This window comes from Schistocerca gregaria, chromosome 2 (genome assembly GCF_023897955.1).
Source record: "Schistocerca gregaria isolate iqSchGreg1 chromosome 2, iqSchGreg1.2, whole genome shotgun sequence".
NCBI lineage: Eukaryota > Metazoa > Arthropoda > Insecta > Orthoptera > Acrididae > Schistocerca > Schistocerca gregaria.
In genome coordinates this window covers 66670728-66693265 of record NC_064921.1, presented here as the reverse complement: position 1 = coordinate 66693265, position 22538 = coordinate 66670728, and the positions used below count along the sequence as shown (strand labels likewise).

Genomic DNA, 22538 nt, shown 5'->3' with positions numbered 1-22538 from the left:
AGTGACAAAACAGTTAATCCACAAGCTGCAGACATTCAACAACAGATGCCTGAAGAACATCCTTGGGATACGCTGGCCAAATGTCATCTCTAACAAAACTCTTCGGGAAAGAACAAAACCAGAAGCCAATTGAGCTGCAAATTAGAAGCAAGAAGTGGAGATGCTTAGGACATACTCTTAGAAGACCAGACGAACATACTGTCAGAGAATCACTTGACGGGATCCCGCGTGGACGACGGAGACGAGGCGGGTCCAAAATGACACGGAGACGGCCAGTTGAAGCAGAAGGACATCAGCAAGTAGCAGGATGGGAAGAAATGAAGATACTAGTTGAAGACAGGACAAGATGGAGGTCCTTTGTTGCAGCCCTATGCTCCACGTACGAAGTTAAAGGAATTAATGATAATAATATAAATAATAATTCCCAAAATTACGTCGATATTTAATATCGGCACGATTGAAAACCTTGTCTCCATAATTCCCGACAGTGAAATACTGACTGAGTGTCCCTTTTTATCTCTAGCACTTCCCGAGAATTCTCCCAGTAAACCTAAGTCGACCATACGCTTTCCCTGTAACATGTTGGTACTACGTCGTTAATGACCGCGGCAGGATGTGAAGAAAACTCCAACCTTCTTCCTTCCCGGGGCCCTCGCAGCGGGAACGTAACGTGATTAGTGGTGGGTTCGGGAGTTTTGATAACCTCTCCCACACAACTCACGTCAGTACTCGGACGAGAGCGCGTGCTGCGAGTACGCCGCCCGGCGCTCCGCCCACGCAACGCGTGCACGCACTGCGCCCCCCTCCATCCGGTCGCTAATTGCGATCGCCCGGCGGTCGATGCGTATCGCTCGGCGCCGCCGGCGATTTCCCGCCGTGGAAATCGGCGCGGCCCGCCGGCGGCGCAGCCGTGGCCGGCTCTGCCCGGCGGCCGTTGTCCCCGCAAAGCGCGACGCCGCCCCGCCGGAGGGCCTAATGCGGTTTGCAGAGGAAGGGCGTCGCCGCGGCCCGCGTAATTGGCGGACGTCACCCCCCGCGCGAGTTCGCGAAATCAGCACTTGTTTCATTTGTTCCATTTCCGTTTCCGGCTCTTCACCTTTTAACAATGAGCCGAGTAAATTCCCTCTAAATTACTTTTCGATTGCGACTGCACTATTCCAGTCTGTCTACTAAAGCGTCCCCGTTGAGCTCGTTAAGCGTTTTGTTTTCCCTGTGGACACGAGGATGTAGCGTTTCATTCAGTATTAGTTTATTCAGAGGCGAAGCTACACCATCAGTTCTCGACGCACCAACATCTACAGTCGTGCTCTTGATTCAGATCAGGTGATCTTGTAGGCCATCTGAAGAATCTATGGAGATAACACGTTTGCGGAAGGTTGCATTAAGCAGAAATTTCACTGGACGACCGGCAAGAGGTGTGGTTTACACACAGTTGCGCTCTTCCAAAGCGGGAATGATATGCTGTGAAACGAAGTGTCGATAACGTGCAGACGAAACGGTACACCTGACAGACCCTTCAATGAAGAACGGGCCGAGAATAAAGGGGCTTCTGAAGGTGCTTCTGAATCATTACCAGTCACATATGGCGGGTACAGTAGCTCTTCGTACAGAACAAGTGGTTTAAACTGTTCTCCAAATTCAGAAATTCTGCGCATCACTATAGTAGTGTAAAATGTGCCTCGTCACTTCATAGAATATCCCCGACCATATGTCATCAACTTCGATCGGTGCCGGAATGCAAAGAACAAACTGAGACCGTTGCTGTGGGTCATGAGGTTTCAGTTGTTGCACCGTATTGCTCTTGTACAGGTATCGGCTTAGATAATTCTCGCGACACTACACGGGCACCACCACTGCCCATGGTATATGCTGCACGGGCAGCAACCTCCTCAATAGCTTCCACCGAGATAGGACGTCTCTTCCAGGTGCCTCACCAAGCTCACCTGCATTTTCGAATTTCGCTATTTTATTCTTTAAATTATTCCATGACATCGGGCCTCTCCTCAGACCTTTCAGTCGGCGATACTCTCTCAGTGCACCAGTGTAATTGCTGCCGTTCACATAAAACAGTTTCATAATCTATTTGTATGACGGCATGACACCCAAGCTTTCATTTGTCAAGCCACAATGTAAGTGCAAAGTATGGTAACCGAGAACAGGGACCGTGTGCTTACACTAACGACAAACTCTTTATCGATGATGGTGAGATTTGAGTGCGATGCATTGAACAGGCTTCCTAGCATACAAACCAGCCTGATTAAATCACCGCGAAATGATTTAGGCAGAGACACATGTAGCGGTAGCGGTTGTAAGGACTGCGGCGATCTGTCGAGGGGTGAGGTGCCTGTTTCTTTCCCCCTCTATGGCTACGTATCACTCCACCTGCAGTGTGGTGGTCCGGCTACGACCACAGTCAAAGTTGCACGTAGCGTTTCCACCTTCAGTGGCCTGTTTTAATGGCGAGATGACACTTTTGGCCACACCCATTGCTGGTTGGCCACAGTAGAGAAACTTTGATCGGCTTCGACAAGTTCAACTGCTCGTCCACGATCGTAAACACTGAAATAATGCCTTGATGACATGTTACCGTTCCACACTTCGGTTCCAGAACAACATTCGTCAAACACCGTACTCCATGAACTGTTGAATACTTACGGAGCATTCGCTGCAGCAAACGCGTCACCCCCTCTACATTCCTTTTAGCATCATTGGTTCGATGTTATGTACCAATTGTCGGTTGTTCCGTGGCAATTGGCAGTTGACCGTTAGCAAGTGTCAGTTATTTTTTTACCTGTTGTCAAGCAGTTTGGCAAAGCGATAGCAAAGAGAACGCTCGAATTGCGCAAGTAGACAGGCGACAGTCAGCTTATAGGGCCTTTGGAGCGACTTGATGGGATCGCCCAGCACTAGCAACAGGAGTGCGTTTCTGCCCCGCTGACGCTGACACTGCACAGCCTTCCCGAAACGCGCTCTCTCGAAATTTCAACAGTAAATCTCCCCGTTATGCACCACCTGTTCTTCCAATCTCGTGGTCTGTGTCAATGCACATGTGGCCACAGGTACACAGGCGCCAGAGACGTTGATCGGCGGGAAAGAAGTGCAATGTGCATGACTTATATCTGTAGCTGCGCAGTCGATCCACACCGGAATATCGGTGCATCACTGTGAGCTGTGCCGTCGCGACGTCTGTTAAGTTTATTACCGGAAGCGCCGAATTCAATAGATATTGAAAAGGAGGGGTGCCTTCAATTTTTGGATGTTTTGGTTCGACGCAAAGATGATGACACTTTGGGACATGCAATATTTTGGAAACTAACGGATACAGGTTTATATTTCCGTACATATACGCTGATCAGCCAAAACATTATGGACGCTGCCCACCACGACATTGGATGCCGCCTAGTAGCGTTGAGGGACGTAACAAAAGTACGTAAGCGGAGTGGGCTGCAAATTGAGAAATCCATTCAGAAAAGAGACTTTGACAACGGGCTGATTATTACTACGCAGAGCCTGTGAACGAGTACCTCGAGAAAAGTGAAGTTGGTCGAATGTTCATGTGCTACGGTTGTGAACATCTACGGAAAGAGGTGGATGGACAGTGAAACTACCACCAGGCGCTAAATGGTTGGACGTCTACGACTCTTCACAGAACTTGTGGTTCGGAGGCTTGTCTGCTCAGTAAAGTAGGACAAATGGTGACCTGTGGCGTCTCTGCTGAAAGAGCACAGTGCTAGTGCACGCAGAATTGTTTCGGAGCAGACCTTTCATCGTACATTGTTGAACATGGTGCTCCGCAGGAGACCACCCCTACGTGTTCACGTGTTGAGCCAACAACATCCGTAATATATTGATTATTCCTTGCTACTGTAGTGTTATCTTTAAGCTATGAGAAAGGAGGACAGGCGTTCCAAGGCGCGGAAGCAGAGACGATGCTGAAACTAGGAGAGATATTGTTACATGAAGTAAACCGTAAGGGGAGAGCCTTGCGAAAATACGGACGGCCCCAGATACGGTCCCAGGGCGTTAGTTACTCTTCAAGGACTTAACATGTAACTTCATATGTCGTCTAGACGCTGTAGTAGGTTGACACCGTAGAACTTTGTAACCAACAGGCATGTACTAGCGTATAAAGTCAGCTTGATACCAGCTCAGAGAACAGCAACGTCAGTCGGCTCACAAGGGTTAGAAAGAGAGCGAAAACGCCAAAAACTGTTGACCTAGCAGCCTCTACTCCGGAGAGCCCGAGGGGCGGGGCTAAATGACGTATAACAATAATGTTGCAAGCCTTGCAGAGCAGTTACGTTAAGCTTTCAGCTGAACAATGTTGATACCAAATACGGACTTAGTTAGTGCAGCTGCATTAACATCCCCGCCTTAGGAGCAGTAAAGGGGACCTAACTAAACCGTGATTGACAGGCGCCTGCAAGAGACCTGCGGGATTGGCTGGGTCGCTTTAAGTGTGAAAAACAGTGCCCCAGGCGACTCTTTAAAACCCCTAGATTCCGCATTTTGACAGAGTTCTCAGTCAGACAATCTGTGGGCCTAATCCGCGTCAGTCGACTCCAGCCTCGGTCCAGCTCCGCCTAAGTCTGCTCTCTCACTTGGAGTGCCTCAGTGAACAGTGTCACATTCAGTATGTTTCATTTCACAACTAAGTTGTTGCCTTAAGATGCTACTAGTGTTTGCTACTGTGGTTAGCATCTACTCCTGGGACTTCTGCACTGGTTTCTGTTGTAACAGTGTTATTCATGCTATCTCTAACCCAAGAGCTAGCCTCCAGTGTATTAGTTAGTCCTGTCTGGAATATTTCAAAACACTGTTTGTCAAAAGAGTTCCATACCGAGTCTCACCACCTGAATTTCTAGTAAATGCCTGCACCAGTGTTGGCTCAGATAGAAGAAAACAATCTAAAGCCTTCACTGTGATTTTTCCTTCAACCTTCTGCTCTGTACCGCTCGGAGGCGCAGACTGATCAGTAACCCGTTTTTCCCTCTCTCACCTATGCCAGGACACGACACATCGTCAACTGCGATTGCAGTGAGCAGAGGACCATCGGGATTCGGTCGTCGATCAATGGAAACGTGACGGCTCTGCGGCTGAACCACATTTTTGCTACACTAGGTCGATGGTCGTCTCCACAAACACCGCCATGAAGGTGAACACTGGCTCGAAATGTACAGCGCGCCACGGACACAGGCTGGTGTGAGCAGTATTATGCTACGGGGGATATTTTACTGTGCTTGCATGGAACCTGTGGTGGTAACCGAAGACACGCTGACAGCTGCAAACAACCTGCATCCCATCATGCTTGATGTCTTCCTCGACGGCGATGTCATCTTTCAGCAGTGTAATTGTCCGTGTCTCGGAGCCAGAACCGTGATACAGAAGTTTGAGGAGCATTATAGTGAACTCACATTGATCTCTCGGCGATCACATTCGCCTGATGTCAATCCTGTGGAACGCATCTGGGACGCTATCGGGCGCCATCACCGCGACCCGTTATTTACGCGATTTACATGACCTGTGCGTAGACATCTAATGCCACATACCTTCACAAACCTATCAACAAACTGACGGGTCCCTGAAACGCAGAATCAGTGATTCATGTCCTTACAAAGATGGACGAGCAAGCTATTCAACACATGGTCGTAACGTTTTGGCTCATGAGTGTAGCTGCTACAGTCCATCGCAGACAATGAGTTACTCAGAACTTCAGTCCTCAGGGCACACACATCATTGCTGTCGAGAGCAGTCTGCAGGAGGAAAATTTTTGAAGTCTACGGGTATTCTCCACAGAATACACGTAAAGCGCTACGGATGAAACCGAAGGAGGCCATAAGCAGTGCAGAAAAAGACACACAGATATTTAAATCCATTGACTTTCGTGCCATATGTGGGAAACTTATCGTAAAAAATAGGACAAATCTCAGCAAGCACAAAGTAAAAGCGTGTTTTCGTCCTCCATCGAGGTCAGCAGCTCTCTTACGTTACATTAAAGCTAATTTTATGCTTCGGAAGTCTGTGGTTCACAAGATGCCCTGCGAATGTGGCCTTCCATAGCTCGGACAGACGATTCGTGCAGTCCATGAAAGATTTAAGGAACACTGCAGGTACACCCGGCTCTTAAAGCCAAATAAATACGCTGTTACAGAGCACTGTATTGATATTGGTCACCCTACGTTCTACGAAAATGTAGAAATTTTAGGGTCTACTTCACATTTCATGTTTCTGAAATTCGGTGCTGAAAGAGGCAATTGAAATTCGCTTGACGACGAATTTATCAGAGATAGCAGTTCAGTTTGGTTAAGTCATGGAATCCGGTGCTTTCTGTAATAAACTTACAAAGACAGTGCTGCTGGTAGCGATACATCGACAACCACAGATATAATTCATATACAGTGTACATCTTTGCTACCCATCAACGTCTCTGGCATGGGGCGGCCGGAGCGAGTGTTGTTTCGTCAGTCATTCGGCTCATTCTCAAGATGGCTGAACGATATACCGTCGAAATATTAGAAGAAGAAGCTGAATTTATTGGTATTAACAGAATCTTCCGTCGGTTTATTCAGCTGCAAAACCGAAACTTAATGGAACAGTCACTGAGCCACTAAAACATGAAGATGCACATCGCTGATCTTGTTTTGCTTTGGTTGATCCTGTATTTATGAGACTCTTTTCCGATACTCTAATGAGAAAGTATTGAATTTCAATATCGACATTTGCTGAATTATTGGGCGCATTGAAATAACCTGTTAATACAGAAGCTTTAAATACGTTCGTTTGCAGACTCGCTAGCTGTATATTGCAATTTATGCGAGATATACATTCGCGCATGGGCTTACTGCCGGATTTTTAATCTGGCAGCTTAGACGGTTGCGCTAACTCTGCTGCTGAATGTCTGGTGCCCTCGTATACTATTCAGCAGACTCGTACAGCCTTGAGACTCGATTTTTCAAAAAAGACGTTTATGAAGTACATCGCAGTGGAGCAACTTTTGTTACACTAAGTATGTACAACTATCGTGCGAAAGATGAGTAAGACTAACGTTCCATTAGATGCGTTCTTCCTTGTCAGTCATGATGTTTAAAAATGTTGTTTTCTTACAAAACCAGGATTTAAAAACAAATTTGGCAATTTACACAATAACTTTATATTTACCAGTTATTGAGGATTTTTCCAGTTCCATTCACGTATGAAGCGTTGAGGAATTATTGGTTAAATGCCTCTGTTTGCACTGTGGTTAATCTAATCTTGTCAACACGTTGGCGACTATAGTGTTGCCAAGTTTCATCTCTTAATGTTCGCTCTAGAATTTACTGTGTAGGCTTCCACGGGATGGTTTGCGTCTGCAGTCAAACCTTTATCATTTCAGTTCTTTCAGCATCTCCATGACGCTTTCCCATGGGTCAGACAAACCTGTGACTATTCATGCTGCCCTTCTTTGCATCATTTTAATATCCCCCGTTTGTCCTCTTTTGTACGGATCCCACACACTTGAGCAGTGTCCTAAAGGATGAGTCACACATGTGTTTTGTAAGCAACCTCCTAGTATTCTTGCAATACACAGCACTCCACCATCGACTGAGCCTAAATGATCGTTCGATTTCAAATCCCTACAAACTGTTATACCCCGGTATGAATTGTTCTGTTTAAACGGTGACTCACTGACGTTGTAGGAACATGATATTACATTTTTGTAATTTTGAGAAGTGCAAAAATTTACGTTGAAAGCAAGTTGCCATTCTTTACAGCTTTTTGAAATTGAATCAAGATAAGGATGAATGTTTGTGGAGCCTTTTACAAACTGTGCAGCATAGAAAACTTGAACATCTGTGAAATGGTCTGAAGTTCTTATTAAGGTTATTATTAATACTTCGACAGGCAAGTCGCCGAAGTGGTGTCAATTCGAAAGATTTGCACCAGGTGAACGGTCTACCCGAAGGGAGGCCATAGCCACACAGCATTTCAGTTATTAATACTTTCTGCAAGCTCATCAATATACAGCATGAACAGAAAGGATTGCAACACATTTCCCTGCCACACACTTTTATACCTTTCATCTGTCGATAATACTCCATCTAAGGCAGCATGCTGCCTACTCCCTACCAAGATATCGTATTTTCAGTCCAGTCACAGGCTTGACTTGATACACCATACACCGATACTTTCGTTGGTAAGCGTAGATGTAGTACTGAGCTAGATGTTTTTTGGAAGTCAAGAAAGCCTGCAGCTAAGTGACTGGCTTTTTCCATGGCTTTCAGGGTCTCATGTGAGAAAAGCTCGCGCCCAGTTTCACATGGTCGATTTTTTCGGAATCCATACTGACTACCATGGAGGAAGTAATTCTGTTGGTGATACGTCCTTAGATTTGAGCTTAGAATGTTGTATCGATATAAATAAAGTGAGGCTTTTCATTGGCTGAAAGTTTTTGACTACACGCAAAGACTATAAATAGAGGCGTACGCAAAGAAGGAAGACACTAAAATTAAGGAACTAAAATTAATTTAGAATAATGTCGATTAGATCGGCATAGAAATTGTATAATAATAAAGAAGTTCTTTGTTCTGTGGAATTAGAATGAAAAGATTTTATTTGTTAATCAGTATGCAAGGACAAAGAATTCACTATTAGGTTTATCTTGCTCTGCAGTGCACACAACGGTCAGCAATTGAACATTGTAAGTCTGTAACAATTTAATGACTGTTAAAATATACTCTACAGAGAGTTATTACGGTTTCATTTAAGCAGGCAGTCCTTTCCCAAACAGGAAGTAGTAACTTCAGTGACTGCAGCAGCGCGGAAAGATTGTGCCAATAAAACTCATTGTTGGCCGCCATTACCGACCGTGACATTTCTTTTAATACTTCCACAGATTCTCTCACGCGTGAATGCCTGAGAGTGTATTCATGATTTATGTTTGATCGGCCTTACACGAATATGTTACTGCCTTTAAGGAATTTGCAGTATTTCTCGTAATTTGTGGACTACCAACTCATGATTCAAATGGGACGCTTAACGGCGATCTATTACCATTTCAAAGAAAATATTTTGAAGCAACAAAGATATATAATTTACGTTTCCTTACGAAGAGGCAACAATATTTCACCACGCGACACCCACGAATAATAGTATTTTCTCGTAAGTTTATCAAAGATATCCTGAGATGTTTAACATTTCGGTAGATCACGTAAAAATTTTACATGTAGCACTTTAAGGAGCCTCATGCGACATATCCGTAGCATAGATGTGTGCCGTTACTTAAGACATAAGTTATATTTTAATTAAACAATAATAGTAGATGTCAGTATATTGCCGCCCTTTTGTAACTGGAATTCTGCCGATTTTTGTAGTATATGTTTCACCAGAGTACTTTTCATTAAAAATTTTCTCCATTCAGGAAGATGCCATAAAAAGCAATATATTCAGGAAACAGCACAACGCTTTCTAAGATACCAAGAGAATCACATGTCAAAGATATTGGACGGTAACTTTGTGGATTACTTCCTCCACACTTCCTGTAGACGGTTGCGATCCTCTGCTTTCCTCGAATTACAATCTGAAGTATCTACAGTATGTTACGGTTAAAAGAAAAGGCTAAAATCAGTTGAAAATGCGTTGTGCAATCTGACAGGGATTCTATCGGGGCCTGGAGATTTGTTCAGTTCTAGCACTTTCAGATGTTTCTCAACGTCACTGACACTCACATCCAAATCACTAATCTTTGCACTGGTGCGAGCATTAAACTGGGGCAACATTCCTGAGGTTTTTCTTTGTTAAGAGACATTTGAAAACGGAGTTTGTTATCTTGAATTGCAGTTTCTGCCAACGGCCTTGCATCGTTAAATGCACCAGTTTCGTCAGATCGCCGAAGTTAGGTAATGTCGGTCGTGGCCAATAGTGGGATGGGTAACCGCCTGGGTATGTCATGTGCTGCTGACCGCCTTCCCTTCTCGTTTACGGCAGACAGGAGAACCTTTGGCAGCGTGAAGTCGCTGATCACCAGTCTTTGCGCCGAAGTCCTGGATGAAATCCGAGACATCTCAGTTGTGTGTCATCAGGTGAGGACACGTGACACTGTGGTAATGCTGATCCGACCGTCGGAGTGACACGTCAACCCCCTTGCTGCAATTTGAGAGGAGTAGGCCATTTGCTGGCACCAAGTTTCACCTTCTGCATTCACTTGACGTTATCATTCAAGGCGAATGTGACACCACACCACAAGCCATGCATTATTTTTTGTTGTTGTGGTCTTCAGACCTGAGACTGGTTTGATGCAGCTGTCCATGCTAATCTAGCTTGTGCAAGCTTCTTCATCTCCCGGTACCTACTGCAACCTACATCCTTCTGAATGTGCTTAGTGTATTCATCTCTAGGTCTCCCTCTACGATTTTTACCCTCCACGCTGCCCTCCAATACTAAATTAGTGATCCCTTGATGCCTCAGAACATGTCCTACCAACCGATAATTTCTTCTAGTCAAGTTGTGCCACTCCTCTTCTCCCCAATTCTATTCAATACCTTCTCATTAGTTATGTGATCTACCCATCTAATCTTCAGCATTCTTCTGTAGCACCACATTTCGAAAGCTTCTATTCTCTTCTTGTCTAAACTATTTATAGTCCATGTTTCACTTCCATACATGGCTACACTCCATACAAATACTTTCAGAAACGACTTCTTGACGTTAAATCTATACTTGATGTTAACAAGTTTCTCTCCGTCAGAAACGCTTTCCTAGCCATTGCCAGTCTACATTTTATATCCTCTCTACTTCGACCGTCATCAGTTATTTTGCTCCCCACATAACTTTCAACTCCGAATATTTTTTTTGTTTCCTTTACTGCTTACTCAATATACAGATTGAATAACATCGAGGATAGGCTACAACCTTGTCTCACTCCTTTCCCAACCAGTGCTTCCCTTTCATGTCCCTCGACTCTTATAACTGCCATGTGGTTTCTGTACAAAACACATTTACTACTTTAAGCGTCTCATTTCCTAATCTAATTCTCTCAGCATCGACCGATTTAATTCAACTACGTTCCATTATCTTCGTTTTGTTTTTGTTGATGTTCATCTTATATCCTCCTTTCAAGACGCTGTCCATTCCGTGCAGCTGCCCTTCCAGTTCCTTTGCTGTCTCTAACAGAATTACAATGCCATCGGCGAACCTCAAAGTTTTTATTTCTTCTCCATGGACTTTAATTCCAACTCCGAATTTTTCTTTTGTTTCCTTTACTGCTTACTCAATATACAGATTGAATAACATCGGAGATAGGCTACACCCCTGCCTCGCTCCATTCCCAACCACTGCTTCCCTTTCATGTCCCTCGACTCTTATAACTGCCATGTGGTTTCTTAACAAATTGTGAATAGTCTTTAGCTCCCTGTATTTTACCCCTGCCACTTTCAGAATTTGAAAGAAAGTATTCTACTCAACATTGTCAAAAGCTTTCTCTAAGTCTACAAATGCTAGAAACGTAGGTTTGCCTTTCCTAAAGCTATTTTCTAAGATAAGTCGTAGGGTCACTATTGCCTCACGTGTTCCAACATTTCTACGGAATCCTAATTGGTCTTCCCCGAGGTCGGTTTCTACCAGGATTTTGCAGCTGTGACTTATTAAACTGATAGTTCGGTAATTTTCACATCTGTCAACACCTGCTTTCTTTGGGATTGTAACTCTTATATTCTTCTTGAAGTGTGAGGGTATTTCGCCTGTCTCATACATCTTGCTCACCAGATGGTAGAGTTTTGTTAGGCCTGGCTCTCCCAAGGCTGTCATTAGTTCGAATGAAATGTCTACTCCCGGGGCCTTGTTGTGGCTCAGGTCTTTTAGTGCTGTGTCAAACTCTTCACCCAGTGTCATACTTCCCGTTTCATGTTCATCTACATCCTCTTCCATTTCTATAATATTGTCCTCAAGTACATCGCCCTTGTATAGACCTTCTATATTCTCCTTCCACCTTTCTGCTTTCCCTTCTTTGCTTAGAACTGGGTTTCCATATGAGCTTTTGATATTCATACAAGTGGTTCTCTTTTCTCCGAAGGTCACTTTAATTATGCATTAGAGTCTGATAAATTTGCCTGATGCATTTACACACACGGCCCAAAACACTTAGCAGCTGAACCTGCCTTTCCGGATCTCCCAGCCAACTATGGCACAGACATTACTTTTTAGGGTTCAGTACATCAGTTGGTAAAAGCGGAACCCATGTAGGCTCATTTTGTTGTCCATCCGTCTGCCTGTCTGTGCAACTAAGATCTCTTTTCGTCAGGAACAGGTAGAGGTATAAATTGAAATGTATGTGAAATTATGAGATCTGAAGTGGCTTGGCGATGTAAAAACTTAAGCTCCTAAGTGAATTCCGTCAAAAGATACGGTAATTTTTTGATACAAAGTCACTCATCAAAAACTATGAGATACCTAGGGGATCTAGAATAATAAAATTTTGCAAGAAGTAGGGTTTCACAGTACAAGTAAATAAAAAATCGAGAAGTTATTAACTTTTTAATTATGTCAGGTAAAAGAATATTATTTTTGCCTTACGTACTTACATTGCATTCCTTGTCCGTCAAAATTGCAGGAACTATTGCATTGATTTTGATCTAGAGCAGGGCTCCCCAACGTGTGGTCCGCGGATCCCTTAGGGGTCCGCCGGCTGTTTCTAGGGGGTCCGCGGCCACCCTTCACCAAATAGTGTAAAATAATGAGTAAAATTATTGAAGAAAAATGTGAAAATCAAATTCATCTCTATTTTTTTTTTTTCGTGTGAGAAACATGTGTACCTTTACTTCAGGTCGTATTCCCAAGCAGCCTTTGCGGTACCTAAGTGAGAACGTATACACAGTTTAGTACCGGAGGATGCGGCTTCTCTGGTCGACTGTTTCGCTACAATACGGGGGTCGTTTGTGCGCCGGCTCACGGCGGCAGATGCGCTGAAACCTTTTACGCATGCGCGGAGCGAGCTTTGACGACAAATCACAGCGCTCGCTGGCACGTATGCGGCCCCAGGCATCATTAAATGTTAAACTTGCTTTGTCAGTGCACCACCTATTTCATAAGTCGATTTCTGGAAGTTGTTTTCATTCATCTCTAAACCAAAGACTATTGATACATTGGGGGGGGGGGGGGGGGGGGAGGGTCACTGGGACCATGGAAGTTGCATTAAGAAGCTTTCAGTTCCCATGGGTTTAGCTCTGAAATTTAAAGTTATTGTGCTCTTGACTGACTAGGGGTCCGCCATGGATTTTCGACTGATCTAGAGTAATAGGTAGAGTGATTCATGAGGAAGGTTCGTGCGAGTAAGTTACAAATGTTTCATGTTAACTGGCTGAGCTACGATGGGGTGAAATTGGCTGCCGCTGTGAATAGATACAGTTGCCATCTAGTGGTAATAGGCGTAAGGACGGCCGACTACCGCGCCACGCTTGTGCTAACATTCCACATACATACATTTCCTGACGGTCTGTACCTGTCACACAAACAGCATTTGCAATATTTCAGAGCAAAGTAACAGTGGAAATTGATACAGGATTGCAGTCCCTTTATTTGGGTGAAGGTTCCATTACCCCGTAAAATATCTATTGAGGCATTCCATATTACAGTTCGACATTTGCGTAACAATAATACGCCTGTGGGTAGCTGTACCGCTTTCTTCCCTGGAGACTACCGTCAAATCTTATCAGTAATAGCTACAGGGACAGGAGCAGACGAAGTCAACGCATCTACAATTGCCACTCAGCCCGTCTTGATAATATGAATCCAAAATTAATAAGATTAATAAAGTTGTAATAGTGAATGTGAAGTTTTATAAGAAATTTAAACTCAGAATTAAAAACATTCTCGAACGTGAAACTTCCTGGCATATGAAAACTGTGTGCCGGACCTAAACTCGAATTCGGGACCTTTGCCTTTCGCGGGCAAGTGTTCTACCTGTGAAGTTGTGAGGACTGGTCGTGAGTCGTGCTTGGATAGTTCAGATGGTAGAGCACTTGCCCGCAAAAGGCAAAGGTCCGGAGTTTGAGTCTCGGTCCGTCACGCAGTTTTAATCTGCCAGGAAGTTTCATAACAGTGCACGCTCCGCGGCAGAGTGAAAACCTCATTCTGGATTCTCGAGCGTCTTTGATATCCCAGTAACGTTATTTTGCAGTATCAATATCGATAACTGGCAGAAATCATCGAGCTCCTCGCTTCCCGGTGCAGATGAATTGTCTATATACGTAATTAAGTTTGTACCAACCTTTATAGGGCGAGTACTCCTCGTCGTTGCCCGGTTTTCTTAACTGTAGTTCCTGTCTCATCCACGAGTGCATGTACGCTAACTATAGTACTGTGTGTTCGCCAAAGTTTTCCATTTCCTTAGCGATCTTGTCTTTGCGCCGGTTACTGCAGTGCCGCAAAGTCAGGCGGCGTCTTCTGTGTAGATGCTACGCATCGGGCGTCGCTGACTCGTTGTTCTCGTTCTGCGCAGGACGTGCGCCCGCTGGACGAGTAGACGCGGACGCCGACACGGAGCCGATGGGCGTGCTGGCAGAGGACAGCAGCCCTGCGCGAGCTGACCCGGACGGGCAGTCCGCGGCGCACCGCCAGCCGGAGGCGGCGGCGGGGGCGGCAGCGGGGGCGGAATCCGCGGGCGAGCGCGCCGCCGCGCAGCCCGAGTCGCCGCCCCCGCAGCCCCGGACGCCCACCGCTACGGCGCCGGCCTCAGAGAGCCCTGCCCCGGCCGTCGACCACGACGGGGGCGGTGGCGGAGGCGGCGGCGGGGGTGGAGGCTGCAGCGACGTCGAGATCGACGAGCTGGCGCCGAAGCGCAAGCAGCGCCGCTACCGCACCACCTTCACGTCGTTCCAGCTGGAGGAGCTGGAGAAGGCGTTCTCCAGGACGCACTACCCCGACGTCTTCACGAGGTAAGCGACACAGTAGTTTCGTGGTAGCTTCTCACTGTCCGTTGCCTTGTCTCCCACTCAGAGCTCACGTACTCTGAGGTGACAAAAGTCATGGGATACCCCCTAATATCGTGCCGGATCTTCTTTTGCCCGTATTTGTGCAATAACTTGACTTGGCGTGGTCTCAACAAGTCGTTGGAAGTCCCCTGCAGAAAAACTGAGCCACGCTCCTTCTGCAGACGTCCATAACTGCGAAAGTGTTCCGGTGATGGATTTTGTGCACAAACTGACCTATCGATTATGTTCGATGAGATTCATGTCGGGCGGGCTGGGTGGCCATATCATTCGTTCGAACTGCCCAGAATGTTCCTCAGACCGATCATAAAAAATTGTAGTCGGGTGGCATGGAGCACTGTCATCCATAAAAATTCATCCATAAAAATTTTATCGTTGTTTAGGGACATGATTACATGAATGGTTGAAAATCGTCTGCAAGTAGCCGAACGTTATCAGAGTACCCAGTCCATTGCAGTAAACACAACTCACACCATTATGGAACCACCACCAGCTTGCACAGTGTCTTGTTGACAACTTGGGTCCACGGCTTCGTGAGTTCTGCGTCACACTTGAACCCTAATGTCAGCTCTTATCAACTGAAACCGGGACTCATCTGATCAAGCCACGGTTTTCCAATAGTCTAGGGCCCAAGCGACATAGTAGCGTACCGAGGAAAGGCGCTGCAGGCAATGTTGCGCTGTTAGCAAGGGCAATCGCGGCGGTCCTCTGCTACCATAATCCATTAACGTCAAATTTCGCCACACTGTCCTGACGAACACGTTCGACGTACGTCCCACATTGATTTATGCTGTTACTTCGCGCGTTGTTGCTTGTCTGTTAGCACTGACAGCTCTATGCAGGTGCCGTTTGACTCGGTCGTTAAGTGAAGGCCGTAGACTATTGCGTTGTCAGTCGTGAGAGGTAATGCCTAAAATTTTGTATTTTCGGCCCACTACTCTTGACACTGTGGATCTCGGAATATTCAGTTCCCTAACGATTTGTAAAATGGAACGTCGCCTACGTTTAGCTCCAACTACCATTCCACGTTCAAAGTCTGTTGATTCCCATTGTGCGACGATAATAAACTCTTATCCCTTTTCACATGAATCAGCTGAGTGCAAATGACAGTTTTTGTACCTTGTGTATGCGATACTACCGCCGACCCATGACTTTCGTCACCTCAGTGTAGCACTACCGTCTTCTAAATAAATACAGCGCTTTCCAAGTGACAAGGAGACTTGTCGGCTGGCCCTCTGTCATTTTCTTCATACTTACAGGATTTTAAAGCCATTTTCCTAAGCACAAGGACACAATTTATCGAAAATCTCTAGAAAATCGCCTTTGAAAGCCAGAAGAGTTCCGACAACTTTAAGTAAGTTGAGCGGGGTGGGGTATGGCGTGCGTAGGCCCCCTAAACCCTTCCTCTCTCCATTCGATTCGCGTCTGCTACCGTATGTCTCTCCGGCGAATTATCACGTGCATATGGTGTTTTCGCAGCTATTAATCAACTACGACTTCATAAAGGGCTCTTTAAGTGCATCACTTGACGCCCAATGTCAATGGAGACTGTCGATCTGTTTCTCCTCACAGGGTTCTCTCTCACTTCTCATATCAGAAAATGTTTCTTTGCCACATCTGTCTTGTTCGTATTGCATTGTCTCATGTGCCACCCTGCTCCGCTCTGTTTATCTGCTATATAGAGTAGTGGCTGGGGTAACCGGCTTCGCTCAGGGAGTTGACATGAGATTGTCTTGTAGCTGGAATAAAAAGATAAAACTGAAAGTATAAGAGGTAAAAGATTGTTACTGAAAACATATTCTAACTATTTACTGCACTTGTTAAAGTATAAAGGGTAAAAAATTATTGAAAACATATTGCAACTGTTTACAATACTTCTTTATAAACAACATTTTTTATATTTTTATCAGGGGTATATACGTACAAATTTTTCGAATTTCCTACTCGAAAGGAAGCTACGCATAGTTGACCATGAAAGAAGCAGGAGTGTTTACGCTTGATGTCGCAATATTTTAAAGTATGTCCTTGCTCTTTGTTAATTGTGAAACTGTAGGCTAATTTGATTGGAAATTGCAGTCTTTTAAACTGGAATGGCATTGAGTAGACATCAATGATAAGCTGGGGATAAACAGTATGTGTCCTTCGTACATTCCAATCATAAATTCGGCTTCAACGATGTTGTTCGACAGCTGTTTCACGTTAATCCTTGTTCCATTACATAGCTGCGGCGAATTGAGATTTCTGAGTAGTATGACCGGACTTCCAACTTTAAGTCGAAGGCAGTGTAATGGCTTTCCTGGTACTTGCAAACAGTTTGGAAATTCTGTGGAAAATGCACACTTTCTTCAACGTTTACCATCGTGTCAATCTATTTGTATATTATCTCCTGAATGGTAATTTTCTTTTGAATATTAAATTTTATGTCGTCGACAATTTTATTTTTAGTTTGCAAAATTGCTCTTTAAAATACCCACTACGGATTGGTATATTTGTGAAAAATGTTTCGATAACTTAGTTGGATGAGTTCGTTTACAGCCGCGGCTATATTTCTTTATGGTTCAAAAGGCTTTGAGCACTATGGGACTTAACATCCGAGGTCATGAGTCCCCTAGACTTAGAACTTCTTAAACCTAACTAATCTAAGGACATCACACACATACATGCCCGAGGCACGATTCGAACCTGCGACCGTAGTAGCCGCGCGGTTCCTGACTGAAGCGCCTAGAACCGCTCGGTCACAGCTGCCGGCGACTATGTTGAGGAAATCACTGTTGCGTTTAATTTGACAGGTCGTCTGGTAAATAGAATATGTGTGTTCGCCTATTTGTAAAAGTTGTTCAGTCAATTTACTGTTGTTTCGTCTTTCCACAGGCAGCTTTCACATTTTTTGTCAATCGCATTATTTGTATGTGCTCCCAGAGATGTTTTCTTTATTCTTTCCTTTTTTTTAAGCGCGTTTCGATCTCGTCTGCTGGTGTTGACGTAGGGGTAACTGGAAGTGTTTGTAGAAAATCTCCTGAGAGTTCCTCCCATCACTCCAGAGTTTCCTCGCAACTCTTTTAATGTTCTGAACATGGTTTCGAGTGAGATTTTTTGTATGCGACTGTGTATTCGTCCCAGAAGATAATTTTAGCTTGCTTTAGAAGTTCATCGCCTCCAAAAGCTCTTAGGTTTTACGTATCAGGAATTGTTGTTCCGCCATATTCAACGGCAGTTGTAGGGCAGAATGGGCAGTCCGTCCTTCTTCCACAAGTGTGGCTGCAATGCTGGATGAAGCCAGTGCAAGAGCGATGTGTTGTTTAGGACTTATTTCCGCCGGCAATAGACTTATTAGAAACGTGTTCCCAGCGACGCCTGGTGCGTCCAACTAAATAATTCCGTCAGCGTTTTTGCCGATCGGCTCCATGATAAAGTGGTAAATTTCCTTTTGATTATCATTAAGGAGTGGTTTGTTGTGAGCAATGCAATGGAGTAGTTCGTTTACGTTGTAGCTTTTTCCCTTGTAATTTCGAATTTTAGCCCACTAATAGAATATTTTCGTGGTATTTGCATCCGAGTCTGTACTCAGTAAGGTCTGGTTGTTTATTACTAAACATTTATCTACTAGTCGAATGAATTTTTCATTGAAGATATTGAATTCTATGATCAGTTCAGGATGAGCTTGTCGGATATGGTACAGTGTGTCATCACTCATACTCTCTTTGAAAGAGTCCCATAGCTGTTTTTGATTCAATGGGTGACATGTTGTTAGAATTACGGAGAATAAGTCTCTCATTCGTTCAGCTGACACTGTGGGTGACGCTTGTTGCAGTGTTAATACCCACTGCTTGTCATTTCCGTTGGTCCTGGGTGACATTTTCATGGTCGGCTTGAGTTCGCAGTCGTTTATTAGCTTGAGTTCGCAGTCGTTTATTAGAAGACTGTGTCGCAACTCTCGATTCTTCACTCCGTTCATTTCCTTGTTTTTCGGTTTCTCTGCTTCTCACGGTGGTCATTTTTTTTCGTTGGGAACGTAAACGTGTTTGGTGCTCTTCTCTGTTCAGTTTTTTGCGGTTATTTTTGTTTTCGGCGTTTTACTTCAGAACTGGGAAGATTTCCTCCCTTTTTACTTGTGAAAAATGTTTTACATGTAAATCAAATCAATTTTTATTAACAAATACACCAAGTACACTTTACACACTTTTCACACTTTATTTTCGATTTATGTTCAGTCACTGCATCACTCTGAGAACACACTCATCATTCACTGCACTACTTATTCGGTTCCTCCGTTTGTCACTGATATGAAACAGACGTTCGAACCCTCACGGGGGCTCTTGCTTTATATACTCCTACCAATGGGTAGCCCCAACGTGGCGAATTACAGAACATACCAAAAAAGCTTCAAATGGTACACAATGTGCCAGAACATTCCACAACACTCGAAAGTGTTCTGGAATGTCCCATAATGATCTGCACTGTTCCGAGACGTTTCCAGACATTGTGGAATATTCACGAATATCCCAGACTATTTAAAAATATTCCAGAACATTACGAATCACTGTGGAACATTCCAGAACACACTGGAATGTTGTGAAATGCTCTCGGATACTCTCGACTCTTTTTGAATGTTCTCGAATACTCTCGAATGTTCTGGAATGCTCTAGAAACCTCTAGAGGGCGAAACTTCCGAGCCCTTATATGTTCAAAAGAAAGCCCTTCAGGCAAAAACAGGAATCTTCTTTATGGATGGGGAATAAAGGGCTAGCACACCATATAACTCCCTTGATCGTACCGAGACTCGTTTAAGAGATTTAGCAGCACTCACGTTGTGCACTTACTTTTATAATGTGCACTAATTTCAGAGCCTTTGCGTCAAATGTCTAGGGGTAATAGATGAGTTGATGGAGGACAACTGTTATTCGAGACAAAATGTTAATTGACGCTTCTTGATGACGCTAGAAGTCGTTTAAGAGTCGATATGCACCTGACAGGCATCAGGGTGTAGGCATTCGGTGGCGTTCGTATGCAATGTGTATTGCCTAACATCCAGTAATCTGTTCCGCGTGGAAGGCTGCAGGTGGAGCCAGTTAAAGTTCCCTTTACGCTATGAAAGATCTTTATCAGCTTAGAGACATTCATTCTAACGGCTTTATTGTTGAAAAGCAGACTATCAGTTTACTCATCGCTGCGCTGCATTGGGTATACCTTACGATTTGCTGTCTTTGTGATATGTACTGTTAAATCGAGTGTCACGCTTGACTAATTTGGGTCCGGTGTGTCGAGTAGACAAATGAATCGACTTTTGATAGCATTCGGTTTTTACCAAAAACTTTGATGCTGGGCGTCTCATGAAATACGAGGCAAAATGTATTTGTTTTGGCTGATTCCATTTACCAACTGACAAAAAGATCTGTTAATACAAAAGCTTCCATCTTTTTAGCTCAGGAATTTAGAATATTTTGTATTGTATGTGGAACATCATATTTCATTAATGTAAAATACGTAGAACACGAGGATGTTAACTTACAGGGGATTACAATTCTTTGTCATCCCTGAAATACCCATTGCTTGTGTGGTATCCACATCTGCTTGTAACGGCTTTACCTTTCATGTTCTGTCTTAATAAAACACATCCTTCTGCTCTCATGTGCTCCACCTTCTCTCATAAAAGTAACGTAGCTGTATAGTCGAAACCAACGTAGTTGCCTACGTAAGCAAAAATCGGCTGAACTGATGAAACCAGAATGAAGGAGTCTCCACCTGATGCCGCTGTAATGACACGTATCCTACGACTTCGAACAAAATCGTTGTGTTGGCTACAGTGGGAGTCAGCACTGGCACAAACAAGGAAGGGCAGAAGTTGCGATGGACGGTAGCAGGAACCTAAAGTCATCTGTACAAGACACTTTCTAATTATAAGGACACTTCATTTGTAAAAAATAAAATAAACGTAACTTATCTCAATAAAGTAGCTGCTTTTGCGTCCTACTTGGAGGTACATTAGTCTCTATTTCTACTCGCAGAACGCAGACTAAGTAACGTCTTCCTATTACTCAGTACTGATGTTCTCGAAGACTGCGACAGAACTCGGCCGACCAGCGGTGAGCGGCTGGTTAAATCAGTGTTCACAGGGGCCGCTGAGCTCTGTCTTCCTGGGGCTGTGGCGCTGCCCGCTCTTTCCACTGCCGTGCGGGTCAGCGACTACTTAATGCCGTTTTGCGGCGCTGTGCTGGTCGGTGTGCAGTCGTTGCTTTAGGGCTGCACAAAAATCATTCCTTCCGACAAACTGATATGTATTACCTCACTGTTATTGGTGCATTTTTTTATTTCATTCAGCCGATTTGGGATTTCATTTCACTCACAGTTTATGCTGCCAACATCATTTTCACAACCGTACTAAGAAAAGATGAACACAGTACTTGAAGTTCTTGAGCGATGGTAGAGGAAACAGGATGCTAGTGGAAACTTGAACGACTGTTGAGTTTCTTGACTTTTATGACGTTCTGTTCTGCATCATGTCAGAAAATGTAAGTTCGCATTCACTCTGGCTGTCAGGAGTCGAAAAGTAACATGGTGTACTTACGCATTTGTAAGTATTCATGGCATTAAGACCCCTGCTTAAGTGAACTTCTGGCTATTATTACATCTGCAGACTTACTCTTTTAATCTGGGAAGTTAATTAAAAGCGCGTTATTCAACCACTACCAACTTTCCTAGCTGTAGTATGCGAATATTATTTTGGAGTCATATAATGTAACAGTTATAAGCCGACGAAAAAATGCTACAGTGTTTAAAGGCTACTCAGGCTTTTTAGACAGGAGCAAATTTCAGTCCCCGTATGTCTGTTCTCTTGCAGGTGTTCCATAGTTTCATTAAATCACTTCTTAAGATTACTGTAATCATTCCTACAGTGGTGCAGGCTTCTTTTTTAATTCTTGTTCGTCTGAGATAAGGGTTCATCTTTAACAACACTGACATCGACAAGACCTTCTTTCGTTAATCCAAGTGTCAGGGCTTGTTGCAGTGCAACACAGAAAGAGTGGGGAATTTAATGTAATCATATGGCAAAAATGCAGAGACTCTGAAATGATCTATGTTATGCTTAATTTAATGAAAAGCGTTTTAATTAATAACTGCTAAAATTTGCAAACAATGTGTTCTCTGGACGAGCGATAAACGAAAATTAGATAATGTTATTCATTACGTACAGAAGAACTACAGGGTCATTCACGCAGGGTGACAATTATTGAACTATATGAAATAAAATCGTCATATCTTCTAAATGGTTTTCGTTGGGGCGTTCAAACTGCACGGTTGGCCGCGGGGCATGATGGAAATTAGTATATTCAAGCATGGTTAGCCTTAGCGACGAAGCTCTCTTTCATTTTGATTGGTTCGTCAATACGCAAAATTGGCGCACTTAGGGGACTGAGAATCCGCATTTCATGATCGAGAAGCCTATCCCAACTCCAGCGGGTAGCAGCGTGGAGCGCAGTGTCCAGTCACGGAATGGCTCTGAGCACTATGGGACTCAACTTCTGAGGTCATCAGTCCCCTAGAACATAAAACTACTTAAAGGTAACTAACCTAAAGAGA

The 22538-nt window shown here is 44.2% G+C and overlaps 1 protein-coding gene across 1 annotated transcript in view; it reads left to right on the top strand.

The window, feature by feature from the left end:
- LOC126336331 (homeobox protein aristaless-like) overlaps positions 1–22538 on the top strand; it is an 814245-nt gene that overhangs the window by 574848 nt on the left and 216859 nt on the right. The window contains exon 3 of the mRNA XM_049999894.1: positions 14471–14906. Coding sequence (XP_049855851.1) covers positions 14471–14906 — 436 coding nt within the window. The remainder of the gene's footprint in view (positions 1–14470; positions 14907–22538) is intronic.